The following is a 21,578-nucleotide window of genomic DNA, read 5'->3' as shown; positions in this document are numbered from 1 at the left end:
GGTAATTGGTAAACAATATTTACCATATATACAACTAAAGAAAAATTAACAGATGAATTTCGGGGTTACTTATCGTACGTAAAACAAAATTACGGAAGATTGAGAATTAGGGCAAGATTCAGAAATCGTCAACCCTAATGGCTTGACGAGGCATTTCATAGGCGTCTTTCGGCCGGTATTTCTTGATTCCGGCGACAAACCAGAGCTTCTCCGACTTGAGATTCTCGACGGCGACGGCGGTGACCTTCGTCCACACCACAATTTTGGTCTTCATTCCTTCAACCGAACTCAGTTTCCCTCTCGATAGCGTTGCTTTCACGCGCGGGGCGTATCGGACGACGGACGACGGACGACGGACGAGTCCTTGAAGCTCACCTCGCACGCCGACGGCACGTGCACCACCAGCTTTCCCTTCGATTCTTCAAATTCGTAGCAGATTATGTTCCTCGGGAATAGTCCCGCCGGAAGATTGTGCTCTCGGAGCAGCTCCGGCAATGATTTTTGCGGCTTTCCTATGGAAAGTAAAGGTAAAAGGTAATGTTTCATTGTTTAACCATCGTGTTCTAGTTTTTAATTTTAGAATTTGAAGTTAATTTTGGTTAAGAATCGAGAAAGTACAAAAAAAGGTAACATAAAAGAAATTGTGAGTAAATAAGATTAATTTTGAAAAAAATATATAACAAAAAATTAAATGCAGTCTAAAATTATAGAGAAAAAAGTTATAAATGTACCTCTAATTTTCTCAAGTACCCTTTTTGCCCTGTCTTCAATAGTATTGGAAATGGACTGAAATCATAATTGCAAGCAACTTGTAAATGAATTAAATTATAATTGTGATATTAGGTGTAACTCAACTGCTAAAATATATATCTTTTGACTCAAAGGTAATAGGAGCAAAATTTTTAACTTCATAACCCTTTATAATTTATATATAGTTTAAATGATTAAATATCTTTACTTCTCCTTATTATTATTATTATTATTATTTTTTGGTTTCGAAGTTGTAGATTTGTTGAACTAAAAATATATAGATAGATAGAGAGAGGAGAGGAAATTTCATTGGCAACATACAGAGAGTTCAGAAGTGATGCTGGAGATTTCTTGCTTTGCTTTCCTCGATATCCAAAAGCTCCCAACTTTTGCCATTGCCTTCTCCATTATTTGCCTTCTTTTCTCTTTAAAACTCTCCTCTCATCAATTTTCTCTTCTTTCAAAAATTAAGCTCTTCTAATTCACCAAAATTATATAATCACAAAACATCCCGTTTGGAGGTGTGTCACTCTCTCCCAACTAATAAAGTTTAGTATTTTTTTTTTTAAATTTCTTTTCCAATGAGAAGAGAGATCGAAACATATCTAAAGGTTAAAGTCCTATTTTGGTCATCACTGTATATCCTCAAGTTTACATGTAGAACATTTAATATTGTAAAAACCTTAAGATTGGTGTTGATCACCTCTTTATATATGAAGTGGAGAGGCGTTTGATAATGCTTCAATAACAATCATTCAAAAGCAATGGATGTATAAATAATGGGAATGAATTATTACGCAAGGAAAGATTTAGGTAATGACATCACCACTTAATCTAACCCTGTGGCTACCCTTCATCATCTGTCACTAATGATTCCAATAAATTTTGATTAACTAGTAATTTCATTTAATTAAACTTTATGGGTATCTTATATCTTACAAAATCGTTTATAATATACATTGATTAGTTCAATTGGTCAAACTATTGCTTACCTTACTCTATAGGTCGGAGATTCAACTCTTCCTAGTTCCGCTCTTTTGTCAAAAATGTGACCCACCGAGTTGGACACGAAGTAGTGGGTAATTTAGTAGAAGATTAGAGGTCCACAATTTCGTCTAAAAAGAAAAAGGGGGGAAAGTGTTCAAAATTAGTATGATGATGTGTGGATTATTGTACATTGAAGTTTCTTAGGATGGTGAAATTAATGGAGGGGTACGTGTTGGCATTATTATTGTCCTTCCAATTTTAATAATTATGCCCTTAGGGACCTTAAATAGAGTTGCAATTGTCCTTTTTGTAGCCTCAATATGAAGCTCGAAATGACAAATCTTCCTTTCCCAACCACCATAATTTAGAAAAGTGACCTCAATCATAGCTAAACATTAGTTGTTGATTTAAATTACAACAAATTTACATAGTTGTGTTAGAGTTACCATGCAAATTTTTAAATATGATATAGTTTTAATGTATATAGTTAGGACAAAAAGTAATTTTGAATAATATATGGCTACCGTGTTGTTACATTTTAATATTAAATGATTTTTTTAGTATTTAATTTAAGAGTTCTAGTTTTGAAAGGTTTATCAAATTGGAAAAGGAACATATTTGCAAGGGAGGTTAAATTATAATTAATTAATTATTTTTTTTTAATTTTCTAGATGTAAATTTTTTTAATAAATAACTGTTTTACCGCACCCTCAAAATAAAACTTACACAGTAACTTAAGGCAACATATATACTAGGTATAATATATTTTCTATCTTCCATACTTTCTCTTTTTTGCTCTTTTAAGAGCAATGGGTCAAAAGTGGAGTGTTTTTTTGTTAGGGATAAGCTAGGGAAGATTTGCTACATCGGCGGTTGATAAAGAAATACGCACACTGTAGAGGGTTTGAATCTCCTTAAAAATAACGTGATACCATGTCTCGATCTAATTGTAATTTACATGTTTGTTTATTAATATTTACTCCCGTTATTCGTAATTTCTCAACCGATAGTATTTAACTCTAAAAATTAAGTCATCCATAAAGGTACGGTAAGCACGGTTTTCATTGAACCTTTCTCTAATTATTAACTCCAAACATTATGGAAAACCCTAAAATAATAAATTAAAACCCTCTAGAGGCATTGATTCTCGAATTAAGTTTGTATAACTTTAGGATTAAGAAACCAAATTTCTATTGAAAGTATAAGGGTGTGTTTAGGAGCGAAAAAATTAATTTTAAGAAAGTTTAAAACACTTTAAATTATTTTTTAAAGTATTACATTGATAGTGATTTTGATTAATTATATTTAAATTTATTTTTTCAAAATTATGCCTTCTATAATTACTTTCAAACATATTCTAAATTTAGTGGGGAGCATTTTACAAAATTTATAAATCTACAGTCTAAACAAGGGTTCAAATTAAAATTTTAATCATTTATTTGTCAAATGGTGTATAAATTGAAACGAAAACTTCATAAGGGCAAATTTAATTATTAAAATCTCAGAAAAAGAAAAGAAGGTGATAAAGCTCGAACAGTCGCTATCAAAAGAAAAGAAAAGTTGAGTGGTTTTCCAGCTGTAGTTTCTGTGTTTCTTTTTTGGAATCGTAATTTCCCAAAATTTATAAACCAAAAAAATATTTATATTTATATATATTTTTACCCCCATTAAATTTTTTATCAATTAAGAGAGAAAAATATCAGATTATTTTTTTAAATATAAAAAATTATCAAATAGTAACCAACCTGAATACGGGATGGGTACTAAAGGATAAGCATCTCGGTATTATCTTTTGTAAACTATCTCCTTTTCTTTTCCTATCGGCCAAGTATTCCTCGTCACAAAGTTCCTTTTTCTTCGATCTCCCCAACTGGCTCCTACAGCAAACCCTAAACCCAAATTTTCCAACCTTCAAAAATAATTTCATAAATAATGCTGGACTCTATCAAGGAATTTGAGGCAGAATTATGACATTCTAAGTTTGAGAATGTTGGATTTAGAAATTTTAATTAAGAAGGAGGTTTAGAAAGTCTGAATTTAAGAGAAAAGAGTGTTGAGGGTGCTTGTTAATTCAGTAAAAATGTGTGAAATGGTGAGTTTAATTTGAAAGTATAGATTTGAGATATATATAATTGAAATTCATTAGTTTATCCAAACAAATCTATACAAAGCAAATATGAAAATAATGAAGATAATCAATTCTACTATATGTCAAGACTAATTAATTTCATTATTCCGTTTTAACATTATTGGTAGTTCTTGATGAGGTTGATGTTTGTGTGTTTACAACACCAACCCATGACTGATCCACAAGACATAATAATTGATGTGTAAGACTAGGAATATTTCGAAACTCCACTGTCTCTCCATTTGTCTCTATGTATATTTGGTACAGTATGCCTATACTACAATATAATCTTTCCTTTATTTCGAAACTCCACTGTCTCTCCATTTGTCTCTATGTATATTTGGTACAGCATGCCTATACTACAATATAATCTTTCCTTTTGAATTTTGATACTATCTTAATATTTACATGTAACTCACTACAAGAAAAATGACATTCAATGACGAAAACATTTTATCGATCAACGACGGAAAGTGGAACGTTGTGTGTTTTGTCGTTCAAGACATGTCACTATTGGTTTCCAACGGCGAAAAACGCGCGTCGCAAAATTTGATGATGAAAAAGGACGAAAATTGTAATTTCGTCCCTCAAACGAATAAACAATGAGAGCAAAATCTTTCAATATATATAGAATGGTTTTTAACCCTCCCTTCTCCCTACTCCTCCATCTCCATATACATTATTTTAAATTGATCGGCAGGGAGCAGTAGTCCCAGAGAGAGGATAACATGGAGAAGACTAACTACAAAGACGATGACGTTTCGCTGACAGAACTTAGAGACAGAGTGGCGGAGTTCGCCCTAGCCAGAGGGTGGGACAAGCATCACACCCCCAGAAATCTCCTGCTTGCCCTAGTAACTTCTTTTTCTTTTCATTCCCAGCTTCCTAAATTTAATATTTTAGTTTTCTGTTCATTTTTGTCAACTATAATTCAATTGACAACATTTTTATATTTTAACTTAAACAAATTACTACCTACTTCATATAAAATATGTAACCTCTCGATCTTATGGTTAGTCATAATATAAAATATATTTTAATACATTAGGTTAAGATAGTTAAGTTCAACGAGACCAGCCTTATTCTCGACCAAAAAATTAGAAGTTCGAATCTGATCCACCTTAAAAATAATGAAAGTGTTAAAGCTCAATGTTTGTGATAATATATAATGATATAAAAGATGAAATTAGGAACTATACCCTTAAAAGCTCAATAGTGAGTATTGATGTTAGTTAATTAGAGAAGGAAAGGACATTCGCTTGGAAAATGCTTTTAAAAAATTTAAGCTAATAATACGGGTAGTTATGATAAATTTAATCTTTATTAAGGTGGGAGAAGTGGGGGAGCTATCGGAGATATTCCAATGGAAGGGAGAGGTGGCGAGGGGGCTGCCCAATTGGAGCGCCGACGACAAAGAGCATCTAGAAGAAGAGCTTTCAGACGTGTTGCTGTATCTTGTTCGTTTGGCAGACGTGTGTGGGCTCGATCTCGGTCGAGCTGCTCTCTCCAAGATCCTCAAGAATGCCATTAAGTACCCTCTTATTCCTCACCAAAAGAAACCCTAATCTCAACTTCCATTATCCATCTCCATTATTCACATCACGTATCACCTATCCTTTAGAGTACAACATGTGAGATTCAAAATTGGAATTTACAATCATCTTAACTAGTTGAACTATATTCAAGTTGACACATCTTCTCTTATTGCGTATTAGCTTATATTTATATAGAACATCGTAGCAAAACTTTGGGCGGGTATTTTGGAAAAGTTTATGAGTGAGGTCTAGGCTATCTGTTTGTTTCCCTTTTGAGTTTTGAGAGAGCTAGTATATGCTTTTTATGAGCCAATAGTACTAATTGATTCCCACATCCCTCTATGATTTCCAAAGTGCATTATTAGAATTCCAAAAAAAGGAAAAAAAGGAGTAGATTTTCCTTGGTCCTATCACAAATTCACAATTCAGTTTCTTTCCTGTAAGATTATCACTAATTATATATACTAAATTTCTTATTAAGGGATTTTTATTAGTTTATTTAATAACTGTACTATTATTCTAACTCATACTTTTTGTTACGTTCAATAAAAATCAATTAAATCAGAAAATAAGTAAAGGCTACCATATATTCTTGGACCGAAAGAAAATAAATAAAAAAAATAAGTAAAGCTTACTTAGTTCTAAGCGATCACCATATATTTGACGACTTCTATTAGTGTATAGGGACGCAACATAAATAAAAATCTGACCTCCTATAAAGCAAGTAGGAGGTCAATAAAAAAAGAGCGGTTAATTAATCAAAAGTCCAACTAATCCCTCTGTCTCTGTCTGTATTGTAAATATGTGGTCACAAAGGTGATTGATTGTAAGAGAAAGTCTTGTATATATACCTAAAGTATTACATTATCTTTTATTTTTCAAGTCAACGTGAGATTGTATAGGAACTATAAATCCAATATTAAAGGTAAACAAATATTTACATATTCATAATTCTAATGGTTGGATTCAATGAAAGAGATGCAGTGTTTTGGTGGGGCTTTCTTAATTCACCTCGTTTTGAATGGAGAAGTTTTTGGGGTTTAGATCCCAAAATTTCCAATATGCTTTGAAAAGATAAGAGTGTGGGTTGATTTTTGTTCCCTAATAAAACTAATAATGATGATACGACTTGTCGTTTTTACATTAGTCAATGACGACTTCCATATCTTATCTTCTTCTATGTTTTCCATGTGTGTAGTGGCACAAAACTCTGTTTTCATAATGGGAGTTTGAATTTCACTCAATTACATAATTAAGATATTCATTTATTTACATCACACTTCTTTACTTTATTTTTCCGACCCACTTGCCAACTTTAATAATTACTGAAAACACACGTAACTAGGAGATAATTTGGGAGCCATCAATATCCCCCACCAGAATAACATTCTAATCAAACTAGATCTACGTCGAAAAAATATAGATTAAATTACAAATTTAGTTGGTAAACTTTTTAAGATCTGGTGTATTTAATCTCTTATTTAGGTACCGTTTTGATAACCATTTCGTTTTAACTTTTTTTTGTGTTTTAAAATTATGCTTGTTTTTGTGCCTTCGTATTTGAACTCTTAGCTAAATTTAAAAAAACAAAAACTACTTTTTGAAAACTATTTTCCCCCATAATTTGGCTTAGATTTTTTGAAAATGTTTATAAAAACTAAATAACAATGATAAAACTATTTTGAGTATATCTCACATGATACGACACATTAAATATAACATAAATCTATTAAATACAAAATTGAAAGTTGACAAAACACTCCACCCTCCCTCTACATAATAGTTGGTTTACTCCCACCTTGAAAACTTTTAAAATATAGACAAACATAATTCAAAAGTTATGAGGACCCATTAGAAAAGTATAAAAAAAGTATATAGAGACATGTTCCTAAGGATTTGGTTGGAAGTTGCATTTTAGCCAGAAAAAATAAAAATAAAAATAAAGTAGGAAGTGAAAAATTGGTAATCTATTGAAGAGAAGATGCTGAAAATGGAAGCAAAATCCAAAAGGGGATCTGTATTCATTCTGACTCTGTAGCGTAGAGCAAACGCCAGCCCGATAAGTGGACAACAAATCCAAAAGCCCAATACGACCTAAACGGGCCGAGCCTTTTCGGGCCGAGCCAACTTGGGCTAAACTTTCCGAGTTTCATACTTCGTTATTAAAATTTTCATTTTTTATTAAGTATTTATATTTTATATAAATACTTTATTTCATAATCTAAGGGTGAAATTCAAGTTGGTTCCATCCCTTCCTAATTCACTTGGTTCTTAAATTCATACTTTTTAAGAAATAAAAAAGGTAGTTGATCCAAAATAAAATTACTCAAGGATAAATATCTAATTATCATACTATATATATTCTTTTTATGTGACTTATTTATATATTGAATAGACAATTAAAGAAAAGATAATAAAAGGGGGCTTAGTTTATGGCCAAGCATTGCATAGCACACCTTTTTCTTGGAGTAATCAGAGAATCCAAAAAAGTAAACATAAATTAGAGAGATGGAAGAAAGAGACAATTCAGTGGTAACAGCCATGGTGTCCCTTGCAATGGAAGTTTTGTTCGTCTCATTAGTCTTTGCCAATTCCTTTACTCTCTCTCTCTCTCTCTCTAAATCTTCCTTGAAAAAATGGCCCAGCAGATCCAAAAATCTTATTTTATCCGCTTTCCGCGTCTGAATTTCTTTTTCGATGTAATTCTTCACCCAATGCCCACTTGCCCCTGATTTCTCCTACATGGGTCGTCTCTGTTTCTTGTTTTACATTCGCCTCGATTCTCCACATCGGCCCTTCACTTGTGTTCTCCATGGATTTCCAACCAGGTGATTCATTCAAGTTCGTTTTCTGACGGTTTTATCTTCGTTTCTTCTGTTATTTTTTGCGTTTTTTTAATAATTTTTTTTTTTGTGGGAAGATTCCTTAGTCTTCGTTGGTTCTGTTAATTGAATTCTGATAGCTAGCTTATTCTCTCTCTCGAGTCAATCAGTGTGAATTTTCTGTAATTATCTCCTTCCGAGTTCAGAACTATGAATGACTATAATGTTGTTTTTCTTCTCGGTGCCCCAATGGCAAGATTTTGTTTTCTGAAAGGTTAATCTAATTTAATTTAATTTTGTTCTTGTGCTGGATATGGTTGACCTTTCTTCCCATTTGTTATGCAACATCTTAGCAACTTGATATGTTTAGGTAGGGGTTTTTATCTGGATTTTGTCTTACCATGTTCAGGCTCTTAATGTTTGTACAGTCGAGATGAGTTTCATTCACTTAATGGAGTGAACCTCGATTGGGTTGAGCTTTTGACTAGGAACTCTCCCAAATAGTCTTCTTTGAATTCAATCCTCTGCGACTCTGGAGCTTTTTTTTATATGTTTCTTCTCAACTTATTCTGCCTGAAAAAAATTGTTACCCTTGTCTTTACATTCTCTACAAAGTATATTTATATGTGGGATTCCGAGTCTAATATTTAAGATGATGGATTTTTGAATTATAAATTGTTGTAACTTAGAAAGTTTTAGTTGGAGTTGATCAAAACTACTTCAATCGTGGACCGACAGATATTAGGTAGGAAACCTAAGAATACAATTAGGATTTTATCAGTAAGCTAACTTGACAATTGTATTGAGTTTTAGCATGTTTCTTCGAGTTACCAATCAATTCTTGGCTACCCTTTTTTCTCAGGTCCTTTTACTCTGTAGTTTATCAGTGAAGCGTTTGTTATATTTATGGAACTTCTTGGAATTGGAGCAAACATGCAGGGTTCTAGCAACTATCCAAATTTTTATTTCAGTAGGGATATTAAAGGAGTTGTTAGTGGCTGTGTATGGCCTGTATGTCCAAATCAATGAGGATAAAATGGTGAAGGGTGGACATAGCTCCAATGGTTTCTTATCACCATTGTCAGCTGGTCTGTATGTCGGATATGGCCGAGAAGCATTAAAGCAGATAATGCTGAAGCAAGAAGCGATTTTTAGGGATCAGGTATCCTCTGTATACAATTTAATTATGCCTCTTAATCATTATGGAACTATGTATTATTATCTAAATCTAGTACATCTTTGCAATGGTTTGCTTTGTTGGAAATCTGACATTCTTAACATTCATAGTTTTGAGCGTATAAATTCATCTGAAATATTAATCAATTGTCCAGATTTATGAACTTCATCGCCTATACAAAAGACAGAGGGAGTTTATAGCTGAGATGAAGAGGGAATCGCACAATCATGATATATGCATCACGAGAACTCAGTCTGATTTTTGTAAGTCTCAGGTCTCGGCATTGTGTGCTCAGGATGCACATGACTTCCCTGTATACAATCGATCATCTATTTCAGGTGAAGATAAGAGCTTGTTACTTTCAAGTCTAGAGAAGAGTGTTCAAGCAGCTTCTGACTCTGTTCTGAATGGAATCTGTTCAAAGAATCCTTATTTATCAGAATCTAAGAGCAAGATTTTGGGAAAAGGGATGTTTGATATTGAACTTCCAGTTGACAGTAAACACTTGAACGAAAAACATGAAGTGTCAGAAGTGCCTGAAATGTCAAGCCATCATCTCCATAGAATACCTGAGATTGCTCGAAAACCGTTTCTCAAGTATGATTTGAATGCTTCATTACATAGGGATTTTTCAACCACAGATTCATTATTAGAGGAAACCAAGGTCTCGGTTGATTTAAATGATCCTCCTAACTTTGAGGAAGAACACGGTTGTAGATCCATAGATTTAGTGGATGCTACTGGCCACAGGGAGATACTTTTTCATGATCTCTCTGGCAAAACGAATTCAAAGTTTCTTGTTTTCTCAGAGCAAGATATCCATGGAAGAGAAAATGGACTATCTAACAATGGCTATTCTGAATCGAGTAGCTTTTATGACAGAAGCAAAACATATCAACCTGACAAAGATATTGCGAATTCAAGTTTGTCATCATCCACTACATCTTTGAAAAAATCTGCACAAGTTACCATAGGACACCCTATTTTAGAGGCTGAGAGTTTGAAAATGTTAATAGAAAATGCAATGCTTGCTGAAGACGATCTGTGTAGTGTTAAGAACTTGAGATCTAGCATTGGGTCTGATAGTGTAAGCAGCCTCCTTGAGGGAAGCTTCTGCAATGGCTCCAAGTCGGGGAGCATAAAAGAAGAATCTCATCCCTCGTTTAAGGCTTCTGCAAATTGGACCGGAGGTCAAATTGACCTCAATGTATGCATAAATGAGGATTTTTTGGCAACACCTTGTTGCTCCCCTGAAATGAAATTGGAGGTACCTGTGACTCCAAGAAAGGAAAAACACTCTTCAACTAGAGGAGAGTTTGATGGCAACCAAGTTGGGACACATTTTCTAAAGTCAGTTCAAGATGATGGCAAACCATCAGAGGATCTCATTACGATTGTTGCAGAAGCTTTGGTTTCTATTTCATCATCTGTGGCTCAAAATCGTCAAAAAACCACTGCCAGCGGTCAGTCTGCTCAAGCTCCATGTGAATCCTTATGCTGGTTTGCTGAAATAGTTTCTTCAATGGCAGATGATCCAGAGACGGCTGAAATAGCCTTGAAAAGTAAGGATGTTGGTGACTCAGGGGAGCTTTTGCCAAATTACATAGATGACTTTGAGATCATGACATTGAAGTTGAAAGAAACAAAAGTGGAAGGGTGTTCCCTGACTGTAAGTAACCACCAAGAGGAAGCAGTAAAAAATGTTTCTTCGCCTTCATGTCAACTAGGGAAGGGCCGTGTGAGGCGGGGTCGGGGCAAGAATTTTCAGACAGAAATTCTTCCAAGTCTTGCAACTTTGTCAAGGTATGAGGTCACTGAAGATATTCAGACAATTGGAGGCCTGATGGAAGTTGCAAGTTCTCAATCGATAACTGGTGTAGTGAAAACTTCAAGTGGAAGTAGAGCGTCATGGACAAGAGGGAAGAGACGGTCCTGTAATTCATCAAAACCTACAGAGACTGTGATAAGGTCAATCATGGATCAAGTAAGCAGTGATAATGAACTGGAGAATAAAGAAAGGAATGTTATAGTTTGGGAAAATATTACACGGCGACGGAGGGGACAGAGATATCCAGCTTGTAACCGAAAGATTATCTTAGGACAAGTATAGTTGGACTTGCTTCGAGAAGTCGCTTCAATTAATTATAAGTTATCTGTAAATTTTTAGGTATGTTCAACACGACCTTCTTGAGTCAATTGTTTGTTCCTTAATACATAGTTATATTAGAAAGAAAGAAAAACCACCAGTGTATATGCAGACCATAGTTTTGGAAAATGAAGTTATCTCTTGCTGGTTTGGTTAATGAGATATAGTTTACAGCTAAGTTAATCATCTGTCTCCTGCATCTCATTTTCTTTGATTTTGGGGAAAACATACAGTAGGGAAACTGATCTGAGTTCATATCAGAGGTTCAAACTGTTGAATCTGTAAATCAGTTCGGAATTAAAGAACTGCATTCTTCATAGTTTAATAAATTGGAAATACTTAAAGTAGCTTTAGCATAAAAAATTATAACTTGATGGTATAACAAATACTAATAATAACAATGAACAAATCAATTTGGACACTACAATTTGAACAACAAGAATGAAATACATAAGCTTGGTGAAATCATGTTTGAAGCTCTCTCTGTTTCCTATAGCATTTCTGTACTCTGCATCTGGAAATTTACTTAGCCACCCAAAAAAAGGCAGAAGGGACACAAAAAAGCAGAACTGATTCTTGAAGCTTTTACATGTGGTCCAAAGGGAGCCATATATAGTGTTTATTATAGAGGAAAGACTTGAGCTCCAAGTTGAGTGAAATGAGAACTTTGAAAGGCCTCCTGAAGATCCTCGTGATCGTCCCATGAATCTCGATACGTTTCCAGGTTGGTATCTGCATTCACAAGGGCTGATAAGCACAACTTTTTCCTCCATTCCTCCAAGTGTGGAAATCCAACGTTTTCGCCATACTTGTCACAATACTGCAACATAAAGAAATTGGTCGTGTTGAAGAATCTTAGTCGGTCGGTCGATATATCTATGTTATTATTAAAATCTTTGAAAAATTTTAAAGAATTTGAGTACCTCAAAATCAGCTAAATCATGGGTATTGTGCTTAGGAATGCCAGCAGAATCCTTAGAGTGATAAAAGTCTCTGATGGATTGCATCATATCATCCCATGATGGCAATGTCCTTTTCCCAGACAGTAGTTGAGCTATCCATTTTGCTTGTGATTCAAAGAAAGGGAAACCTATGAGCTGCACACAACAATCATCAAACTAATTTTATTCCCCAATTTCTCCATCTTTTCTGATATTTTTCCATTAATTATTATTCCATATTTGGGAAAATTTATACATACCTAATAAAGTCAACCTATACTCTACCCTTTAACCGAATTTGATTAGTTGATACGACATACATCATATAAAAGTTAAAATGATTATCTGGTCTGGTGTGTCAAACTTTGATATTAACATATCAAGATGTCGTGTTAAATTTATAAGCCAACATAATTAAGCATAATTTAAGGGGCAAAAAATGTATTACCTTGCGTGGAATGCCTATGAAGGAAAGGGAGGGAGCTAAGGATGGGGGAAACGTATGCTCATACAAAGGACCCACTCGATCATCATCCACAACTACCATTCCTTTGGTGTCAAGAAATGGAAATGTGTACGAATATCTACAAACATATATTATTACAAAACAATTATAATGATGATGAAATACTATTGTTAATATACAAATAGAAATATTGTAAATGGCATTACCCAGTGCAATATAAAATAGTATCTGCAACAATGGAGGAGCCATCAACAAACACCACCCGCCCATCATCTTCAAGACATTCAATCTGCAACCAAACTTCAAATTTATTATTGTATTTTTAATTTTCTAAAATTGATTTCGTGTGGCTTACGCTAGTGAATCCCTATAATCAGAACTCATTTGAGTGGACTGAACAAAAACTTGGTAGGTGATACCACAAGATGCCATATCATTTGCCATCCCTGACACACCAAATTCCAAATTTATTAAATATTGGGTGAAAATTAAAACAAAAAGTTAATTACCTGTGGATGAAGATGAAGGTTTTGGTGTTTGTCAATGACTTTGGAGAGACCCACAGAGATGGTGTTAATTGATTTGGTACTTATATGGATTTCCTTAGCCACTTCCAGTAGTTCTTGCGAGATGTCTTGGCCGCTCAGTGAGTTTCCGACCACCACCACTACCTGATCAACAACAAAACAAAACATCATCATATAATTTGACGACATTGAGAAAGCTTTTCGATGAAGAAATTTAAACAACCATAACATAACCATTTTGATTTACCTCATCTCGAAATGGGTCGGGAACCCTGTAAACATGACTGTGAATTTGCTTTCTCTTCCATTTCTCCATTCCTTCAATCATAAATAACAACAATAAAGATCACAAAATCATACACACAAATTAAACATGAGCATTGCTATATATCTACATATGAATTAAGTGTACCTTTAATGGTGGGCAAGCGAGGGTGAGAATAATGGCCACTGGCCACAACAACAGCATCAAAAACTTCATCCACCATCTTCATATTCATATTCATATTCATCTCATCAATAGTATTATCTGATGATGATGATGATCTACTTCTAACAATCCATTTAATATGTTTTTGTTTGCCCAGAATAAGATGAGATTGTTCAATAATTCCCACATATTCAACTCTTGTATTAAACCTTATCATGTCTCTGAGGCCAAAGCAGTCACAGAAATCCTTGAGGTACAAGAAGAGCTCTCTATGGCCGGGGAATCTTCTGGTGTCGCGGCCCTTCTTGACCACAAATGGGAAATCGGTGAAGCCCATTATTTCTCTGGGAGAGGTGAGCCTGAGAGAGGCGTAGATGCTGCTATGGACAATATGGTGTTGGTTTTGGACGTTTGGGTCGTACAGCCACTGCCCACCCACGTCGTGGTTTTGCTCAAAAACCACCACTTTGTGGCCTTCTCTGGTCAGCTCTCTGGCCGCCACCAGCCCCGATGGCCCCGCGCCGATCACGCACACCTTCTTCTTCTTCCATTGCCTGTCGGAAACCATGGCCACTCCCAGAAGAAGAAGATGGGTTTATGATGGTTGATGTGAGGTGTGGGAGAGATGGGGTTTTATAGTTGAAAATTACAGAAGAAAAGAGAAGGAGAGATTTTGAATAGAATAGAATTAATAATTGTTGGGAATGGGTATGGTTTGCTGGGGAGGAGACACACGTGACCCTTCAACAATCATCATTTTCTTCTACACTTTTCAACTCTCTTTAAGTTATTGACTTGACCAACCCACGAAACAAAAAGCCACCACTAATATCAAACATTTCTTATAATGGAAAATACTTCACGTGGTTGTTTTTGTCCACATCACCGTTAAATATTTGACAATTAAATAAATATTTGATAATTAAAAAAGAGAAATACAAAAATATAAGATGATGTGGACAAGATTCCTTCTCACTAGTGAGGAATCAAATATTTTTCTAATATAATATCATATCAATAGAGACGAAACCGTGTTAATGAGTACGTATCTATCTACCAACCCCGTTTTATTTTTGGTAAATATGAAGACGTTGGGTGACAGAAAAATTAACTTTCCTGGAAAATTTAAGCTGCTTTCTTGAGATAGGTGCACAGGCCACTCCACACCTGGGGTTACGTAGGTGGGTAGCAATCAGCAGCATGCATGGAAAATGCATCATTTATTATTATTATTATTTTAGTAGAGAAAGAAAATGCATAAATTTGGGGTCTCGATGGTACCAGAAGACAGCTGCTGCCCATTGAACAACCCCCACATCAAATTTCCTTTTCCTTCTTTCTTTCTTTTTTGCCCACCAAATCATATTCTTTAATCCCACTTTCTCATGGGGGATTTCAAAAACTCTCATATTTGGAACATTCTTACTATTTCTTCTCACAAAATAAACGTATGATCCAGATCATCATCGTGAGATTTGAACTAATTCTCTTTTAATTAATCCCAACCGACTAATTATTTTGAACCAATGAGCCATTCATAATGGTTATGAGACACTTATTATATCATCTCTGAGATTGTTTGATTCCCAGTTTTAGATATAGTTATTGAATCAAAAGAAGTTTGTATTGAAAAATCTGATCTAGAGATTGATATCAATCTCTCAAAACTCTTAGAAAAAGGGTAAAAAATTAAAATGATGAGATGGAGAAGATTTTTGCATGTGTGTGGGCCGGGAGAATGCCGCTTCTTGAAGCCAAGGAAAAATGAAGAGTTTTCCTATCATATATATCATTAAACTCTTTCCTATTCACAACTTCCCTATAAAGTATAAACTTTAGGTCATAAATGACTCTTTTTTTTCTTTTCTTTTTAACTTTTCCTTTAATTTTCCCTCTCCCCTCTTCCTTACTTTGCTTCCACATTAATTATTACAACATGGGAAAATTGAACAAGAAAATTCCAAAAAGAATAAAAAATATAAAGTGGCTGATTCCATTTAAACCTTTTATATAGCACCCACGAAGATACCTTGAGCTCAAAGGAATCCAATGCATGCATATATATCCTTTTTTTTTTCTTTTTCCTTTTGGCTAAATATAAAGATTTGGTCCTTATATTACCCGGTTGTGTCTTTATTTTCGTTCCTCTTCTTTCAAAACTTCAATTTCTAACTTGATTTGTATCAATTTATTTTAATTAAAGTAAGGAGAAAAAAGTTAAGAAATATATTAATAATATGATGGGTTCAATTCAAGTCTTAAATACTATTTTGGTCCTTATATACTTTTAAAAAGTAACAATTTTGATAGTTCAAATACTAATGGATCCCTGTAGGACTCGTTGCTTGGACTGAACACTATAACCAACGCAGAGTTCGAACTTGAGATCTTAAGGTAGGTGGTATACCACAAGACCCCAAGCGTTTTATCACTGCACTATTTCAAGACTATATATGTTGATGCATAAATTTGGCCTACTGGAATTCCGCCAAATTCGCACCAAGAATAAAGGGATCGACGAGACATGCAAAACAGAATAACATTAAAGACTGGTGTGGCTCTTGCCACACAGGCTCCGATGCTTAGTCATAGTTGAATATAAAGTGTAGAGTGTCGTGAGCATACATTTAGGGTTTAGTTTACTTCCCTACTTATAGATCCGTGGAATTCGAATCCTGATACATTTAGGAAATCTGGTTATATCAATATATCTGGTAGGATATCTGAATCATAAGGTCATCAAGATATCTTCCATTTGAATTCCTAAAATAAAGGGAATCTGAATTGAGCTGTATAAAAATGCTTACTAAATAAGCAGGTCCACAAGAAACTCACCTACACACCATGTGGTACAAGTGAATATATATAATGTTGGGCACAATGCAGCCACACCACATATAGTAAACAAATGAGTATATTGTTAATACAACTCATCCTTCCATATTTCAATGATATGATATACTTATATTTGTAAATATACTTATATGTTTAATTTTCTAGAAATTTACAAATTTAGCCATTTTTTAGTACAAAAATTTCGGAATATGGGAGATCGAAGTTCCGACATTGAAGGAAGATGTACATGTTAATTATCGCTGAGCTATGTTCATGGAAGCTAAAATTTAGTCATTTTATTTTTAGATATTCTTGGTATGATTATTTAAGAATGCAAGTAAAAAAGGCTTAAATATTTTGATAATATTATACATATAAATATGTATTTAGTAATTAAAGAAAAATATGATACGTATAGCTAAGGAGTGAATTATGAAGTAGCCAAAAGAGTTATTTCAAAATTGAAAGGAAAGAAATATACGGAAATTAACTTGCACGACAACTCATTATAATTTCGATTATCATTACAACCATATTACTAGCTAGGCAATCCCTGATCTCCGCTGTTTTTATAAATGAAGCTTCTTCCTAGAATTTCAGTAGTTTAAAATAGGTTTAAATATTATTTTGATTTTTTCATTTTAGATTTATGTAATTTCAAAACGTTAGATTTTGATATTTGTACTCTCGACATGTCTGTTTTTGTCCTTGTACTTCTGTCAGAGAGGGACCATATTTTGATCCTTTAATTTTCATTTTTTGAATCACAATTTTAACGTGACATCTCATTCACTAAATTTCTTGAAATGGTTTGTATTAAAATGGTTTTTATTGGGTATAAAATTTGTGTTAGAATTTTACAAATAAAGAAAAAATGACCATTTTTAAAAGTACAGATCAAAACATACGTTTCATGTGGGGAGGGAGTTCGAACTCGCGATCTTTTGATCGAAGATAAGTGTCTTAACCAAGATATCTGGTTAATAATAGTTGAGATTATTACTGATGAGAATAATGCGGTCATGTTTGTATTTCTTGTTTATCGCGTTCCTCTTTTCTAATAAATAAAAGAATTGTGTTTAATAATTGCTTCTTGTTTATTGTAATTTTTTTAATCGAATGTTGGGCAACTATTTATTATTTCGAACTTCTCTAAAATTTTATAAATAAAAATTAATTTTTAAAAAATTAAATATTCAAATTTTGTATATGATATATGTTTTTAGTAATTAATTATCATGCTCAACAATAATAGAATAATTTATGTTAAAAAAAAACTAAAAACGGAACCATAAATAATAAACTACACAATTTTTGTAACATTTCTTAAAATTAGAAAAGAGAAACCAGAATAATTTACCAAATGCTTATTTTTATTAAAAAGTGAAAAATAAAAAACAAAAAACAAAAAATATAAACGTTAACCAACTACCCTAAACTATGATTTTGAAATGATGAAAAACGAATCAACTATTAACTCTATTAAGAAGAAGAAAAAACAGACCACTTGTGAGAACAAATTAAAGGTAAAAGAACTTTTAAGTAATAGCATCTCCAAAAACATTTTTTCAAATAAAAAACAAAAAATAATTTGATTCCAATTAATTGCAAATAAAAACTAACAATTTTGTTCCTATTAATTACAACTTACTCTTTTTTTTTAGTTTTTTAGTATTCATAATTAATTTGATCAATAAAGTACGTATATAATATAATGGTGGGTAGAAAGAAGAAAAGAAAATAAATTGTTTGCTTTTTGGAGAAAGAATGAACACATTTTATCCCTTAAAAGCAAAAGATAAAATAGATCAATTGTTCTTCTCTTTACGCTTAGTTTATATATTTTTGCATTTTTTTTTTCGAAACCTTCAATCGAGAGAGAGAGAGAAATTAATTAATTAATAAAGAGAGTAATGTGAAAATGAAATAACAAAGTTTAATTAAAATATTTATTAAGTGAATGATCATAAAGTAAAAAAGAAAGGTGGGATATGCTATGATTCAGCTGGCAATAGAATCTTGAAGGCAAATCCACATCCATGCATATATATATATTTTTTTTTTCTTTTTTTTAATTAATTAATTTAATATTTTTTTGCCAATCATTCTCACTTTGGCTTCAAACCACTTCTTTAAAAAAATGCCCTTTTACAACAACTTCTATATAATTCTTGCTTTTGACCTTCTAGATCTTCTCATGTAAAAATTATTTTTTAAAATTATTATATAATATAAAGTAAATGAAGAGTATTATTGCCTTCCATTGTTGTTTCACATCATTTTACGTATTAAAAAATTTTGATTTTACATTACCAAGCATATCATCTATCGTGAAAGTAAGCATTTGATATTTTTGAGTAAATATGACCTTTTCTATATAAAAAAAAATCATATGTAAATGAAAATGAAATTATTTTTGTGGTTGAAATCGACACAAAGAAGAATGACGAAGGAAAGAATGTATATACATTTAGAATTACATAGAAAATCATTTTTTAAAAAAAATGTCAAAGCGAACATAGCTCAGTAATAATTGACATATATTATTTTAAAAGTGACAGGCTTTAAACTTGACCTGAAAATTAAGGTCAAACATTTATAACATTCATAAAAGCATCGAAGTGGTAGTTATAATTAAATTTATCCATTATAATTGTATCCTTATTAAGAGGAAAAAAAAAACAATAACCAATGTAATTATTGTGGGCTTGTAAATTTAAAAAGAAGCCTTATGGATTTGGCTTGGCATTTTCGGCTCTCTAGTACCATGAAGCAAACCATGTAATATACCTTGTTTGGAATCCCAACACCAAGTGGGCTTTTGAAGATTTTTGGTGATGGATTAAGGGCCCATTAAGGCATATATATGGCTTTGGATCATTGTTGGCCTCACTCAATAAGTTTCACTAATTACCCTTTTATTTATTTTCCAAGGTGAAAGAATTTCATCAAGCAAAATGTATACTTACAAAAAGAAAAAAGAAAAAAAGGAAAAAATCCAAAATCAACTTTTTATCAATAACCTCGAAACCACAAGAGTCAAAGTCAAAGTCCAGATTTTCTTTTCACTCTATGTTTCTATAACTGTCAATAAATTAACTTATCACGCTCGAAGAAATAGATGTTAACAAATTTAGTTTGTGGAGACCATCCATCATGGATTAATGATTTTGTGATCAAAGATATTCTTATCGTTTAACTTTTTTTTTCTTCTTATTTTCAGCTTGCACTAAAGAAAACAAAGAATCTTCTCCGCTATCCGGTATCATGTAAATTTGTAGGTTTTTTCCCCTTGTTATCTATTATTGCTAGTTCTTAGATATTATGGATATTCATTTTTCCAATGAGAAATAAAAATTAAGAAGTTAATTAGTAGATCTAAAGCATGACTTTGATAAGATTAGTCCATTAATTTTTTCTAATTTTCTTTTAGTCATAAGGCATTTTTCTCTTGCTTCCCAAAATGAGCCTATAAAGTTCTGTATTAGTCAAAAATAGAAAATTGTACATGTTATTTCAGGTGCTTGAATAGATAACTCACTTCAGAGTACTTTTCTATTTAATGAGCCGTAATTATTGATTTCAACATTTCGATTTTTCTTCTTGCACACACCCAACTCGATGATCAAGGGATAACCCAACTCGATAATCAAGGGATCGAACGTCTATAAAACCGAACCAACTAAGTCACACAAGCTCCGATGCCTAAGTTAAGAGAGTAGATGAATAATGGAATTCAAGTGTAGAACTTTGCTCATTTCTTGGTCGTCGACCCCTCAGTCACTCACTACGAACGCCCCCGATCAGTGCAATGAGATGTGTCTATTTATCGAGATCTTGACTCGAAATGGGAGCAGGTTTGAAAAAGGATCTTAGAGTGTGACGGGTTGGGCCAGGAGGGTTTCTTAACGCCTTCTTTTTTCTTCTCATCGGAGTTATTTCACAAAGACTTGCCATGGTAAGGAAGAAGGGGGGAACAAGCACATTTGGAGAGCGCAGTACAACGGAGAGTTGTATGCAGCGTTCGGGAAGGATGAATCGCTCCCGAAAAGGAATCGATTGATTCTCTCCCAATTGGTTGGACCGTAGGTGCGATGATTTACTTCACGGGCGAGGTCCCTGGTTCAAGTCCAGGATGGCCCAGCTACGCCAAGAAAAAGAATAAGGGTTGGCTACATTGCCTATTTATAGTCGTTCGGAAGTTTCCAGAACTTCCTAAATGAGCCCTAGTTCGTTGCTGCAGGGCCCAAGGTACGTGGAGATCAGAAGAGGATGATTACCGGGCTTGGCAATGGGCCGAGCCCGATAATCATCCTCTTTTGATCTCCACGGGCCGAGCCCAGCTCAACGCTGAGCACAGGACGGCTCGATTCAATCCAGTTCTATCGATGACTTCGTTGGTCCTCTTCTATTCTGATGGTCTGTGTTTTGTCGTTTTTCCTTTGTATAACAACAACCATAAAATGACTTGTTATCACAATGATATTAAAATTATATAAATTACAAAATAAAACGTGACAATTTATATATAGCGTAATTGCCTACAATTCCAAATTTATAGAATTAAGAGATTATACAGAGAAAAAGTTTTAGAATATAGAATTTGCTCCACCCTTCTCTATATATATATCTTGGAAACCCTTCATTATTCATTTTGTTCATTATATACCACTTGTCACGCATATAGTAATAATGTTTTATTTATCTTTGCTCCTCAAAGTTGGTGTCTTTTGCATGAAACATGAGAAGCTCAGTATAAAATATGTTTTTTTTCCCTCTCACGAAACATAATCACAATTATTATAATCTAGGTGCTGGTTAATCAACCCCATTT

The 21,578-nt window shown here is 33.4% G+C and overlaps 3 protein-coding genes and 1 pseudogene across 4 annotated transcripts; 2 read left to right on the top strand and 2 right to left on the bottom strand.

Annotated features, from left to right (window-relative positions):
• Positions 1 to 35: 35 nt before the first annotated feature.
• On the bottom strand, positions 36 to 1,732 carry LOC111008643 (uncharacterized protein At5g01610-like; annotated as a pseudogene). The gene is made up of 3 exons (XR_015789679.1): positions 1,072 to 1,732; positions 732 to 786; positions 36 to 512 (listed from the first exon to the last, which is right to left on the bottom strand). The product of XR_015789679.1 is annotated as an uncharacterized protein At5g01610-like (transcript).
• LOC111008645 (uncharacterized) lies at positions 340 to 5,569 on the top strand. The gene is made up of 3 exons (XM_088121496.1): positions 340 to 534; positions 4,566 to 4,719; positions 5,194 to 5,569. The coding sequence occupies exons 2-3, from the start codon at positions 4,594 to 4,596 to the stop codon at positions 5,428 to 5,430; spliced, it is 363 nt and encodes a 120-aa protein (XP_087977622.1). The 5' UTR covers positions 340 to 534; positions 4,566 to 4,593; the 3' UTR covers positions 5,431 to 5,569.
• A 2,299-nt stretch (positions 5,570 to 7,868) lies between these two features.
• LOC111009019 (uncharacterized) lies at positions 7,869 to 11,728 on the top strand. The gene is given in 4 exon segments (XM_022281929.2): positions 7,869 to 8,241; positions 9,085 to 9,239; positions 9,241 to 9,384; positions 9,554 to 11,728. Coding segments are annotated over 3 exon segments (2,211 nt in total). The 5' UTR covers positions 7,869 to 8,241; positions 9,085 to 9,128; the 3' UTR covers positions 11,510 to 11,728.
• A 209-nt stretch (positions 11,729 to 11,937) lies between these two features.
• LOC111008679 (flavin-containing monooxygenase FMO GS-OX-like 9) lies at positions 11,938 to 14,567 on the bottom strand. The gene is made up of 7 exons (XM_022281433.2): positions 13,892 to 14,567; positions 13,727 to 13,797; positions 13,462 to 13,623; positions 13,159 to 13,241; positions 12,935 to 13,070; positions 12,469 to 12,642; positions 11,938 to 12,365 (listed from the first exon to the last, which is right to left on the bottom strand). The coding sequence occupies exons 1-7, from the start codon at positions 14,475 to 14,477 to the stop codon at positions 12,168 to 12,170; spliced, it is 1,410 nt and encodes a 469-aa protein (XP_022137125.1). The 5' UTR covers positions 14,478 to 14,567; the 3' UTR covers positions 11,938 to 12,167.
• Positions 14,568 to 21,578: the final 7,011 nt, after the last annotated feature.

Source organism: Momordica charantia (genome assembly GCF_013281855.1).
Source record: "Momordica charantia cultivar OHB3-1 chromosome 3 unlocalized genomic scaffold, Mcharantia_2.0 BLBB01000003.1, whole genome shotgun sequence".
Taxonomy (NCBI): Eukaryota; Viridiplantae; Streptophyta; class Magnoliopsida; order Cucurbitales; family Cucurbitaceae; genus Momordica; species Momordica charantia.
The sequence above is the reverse complement of the archived record's forward strand: the minus strand, read 5'-3'. Positions and strand labels throughout refer to the sequence as shown.

Bases quoted from the DNA above. Each gene is read 5' to 3' on its own strand.
- LOC111008645 (XM_088121496.1), top strand. From the start codon at position 4,594: ATGGAGAAGACTAACTACAAAGACGATGACGTTTCGCTGACAGAACTT. The intron at 4,720-5,193 runs GTAACTTCTTTT...ATCTTTATTAAG, and splicing joins GAAATCTCCTGCTTGCCCTA to GTGGGAGAAGTGGGGGAGCT.
- LOC111008679 (XM_022281433.2), bottom strand. From the start codon at position 14,477: ATGGTTTCCGACAGGCAATGGAAGAAGAAGAAGGTGTGCGTGATCGGC. The intron at 13,071-13,158 runs GTAATGCCATTT...ATATGTTTGTAG, and splicing joins ACTATTTTATATTGCACTGG to ATATTCGTACACATTTCCAT. The intron at 12,643-12,934 runs GTAATACATTTT...TGTTGTGTGCAG, and splicing joins TCATAGGCATTCCACGCAAG to CTCATAGGTTTCCCTTTCTT.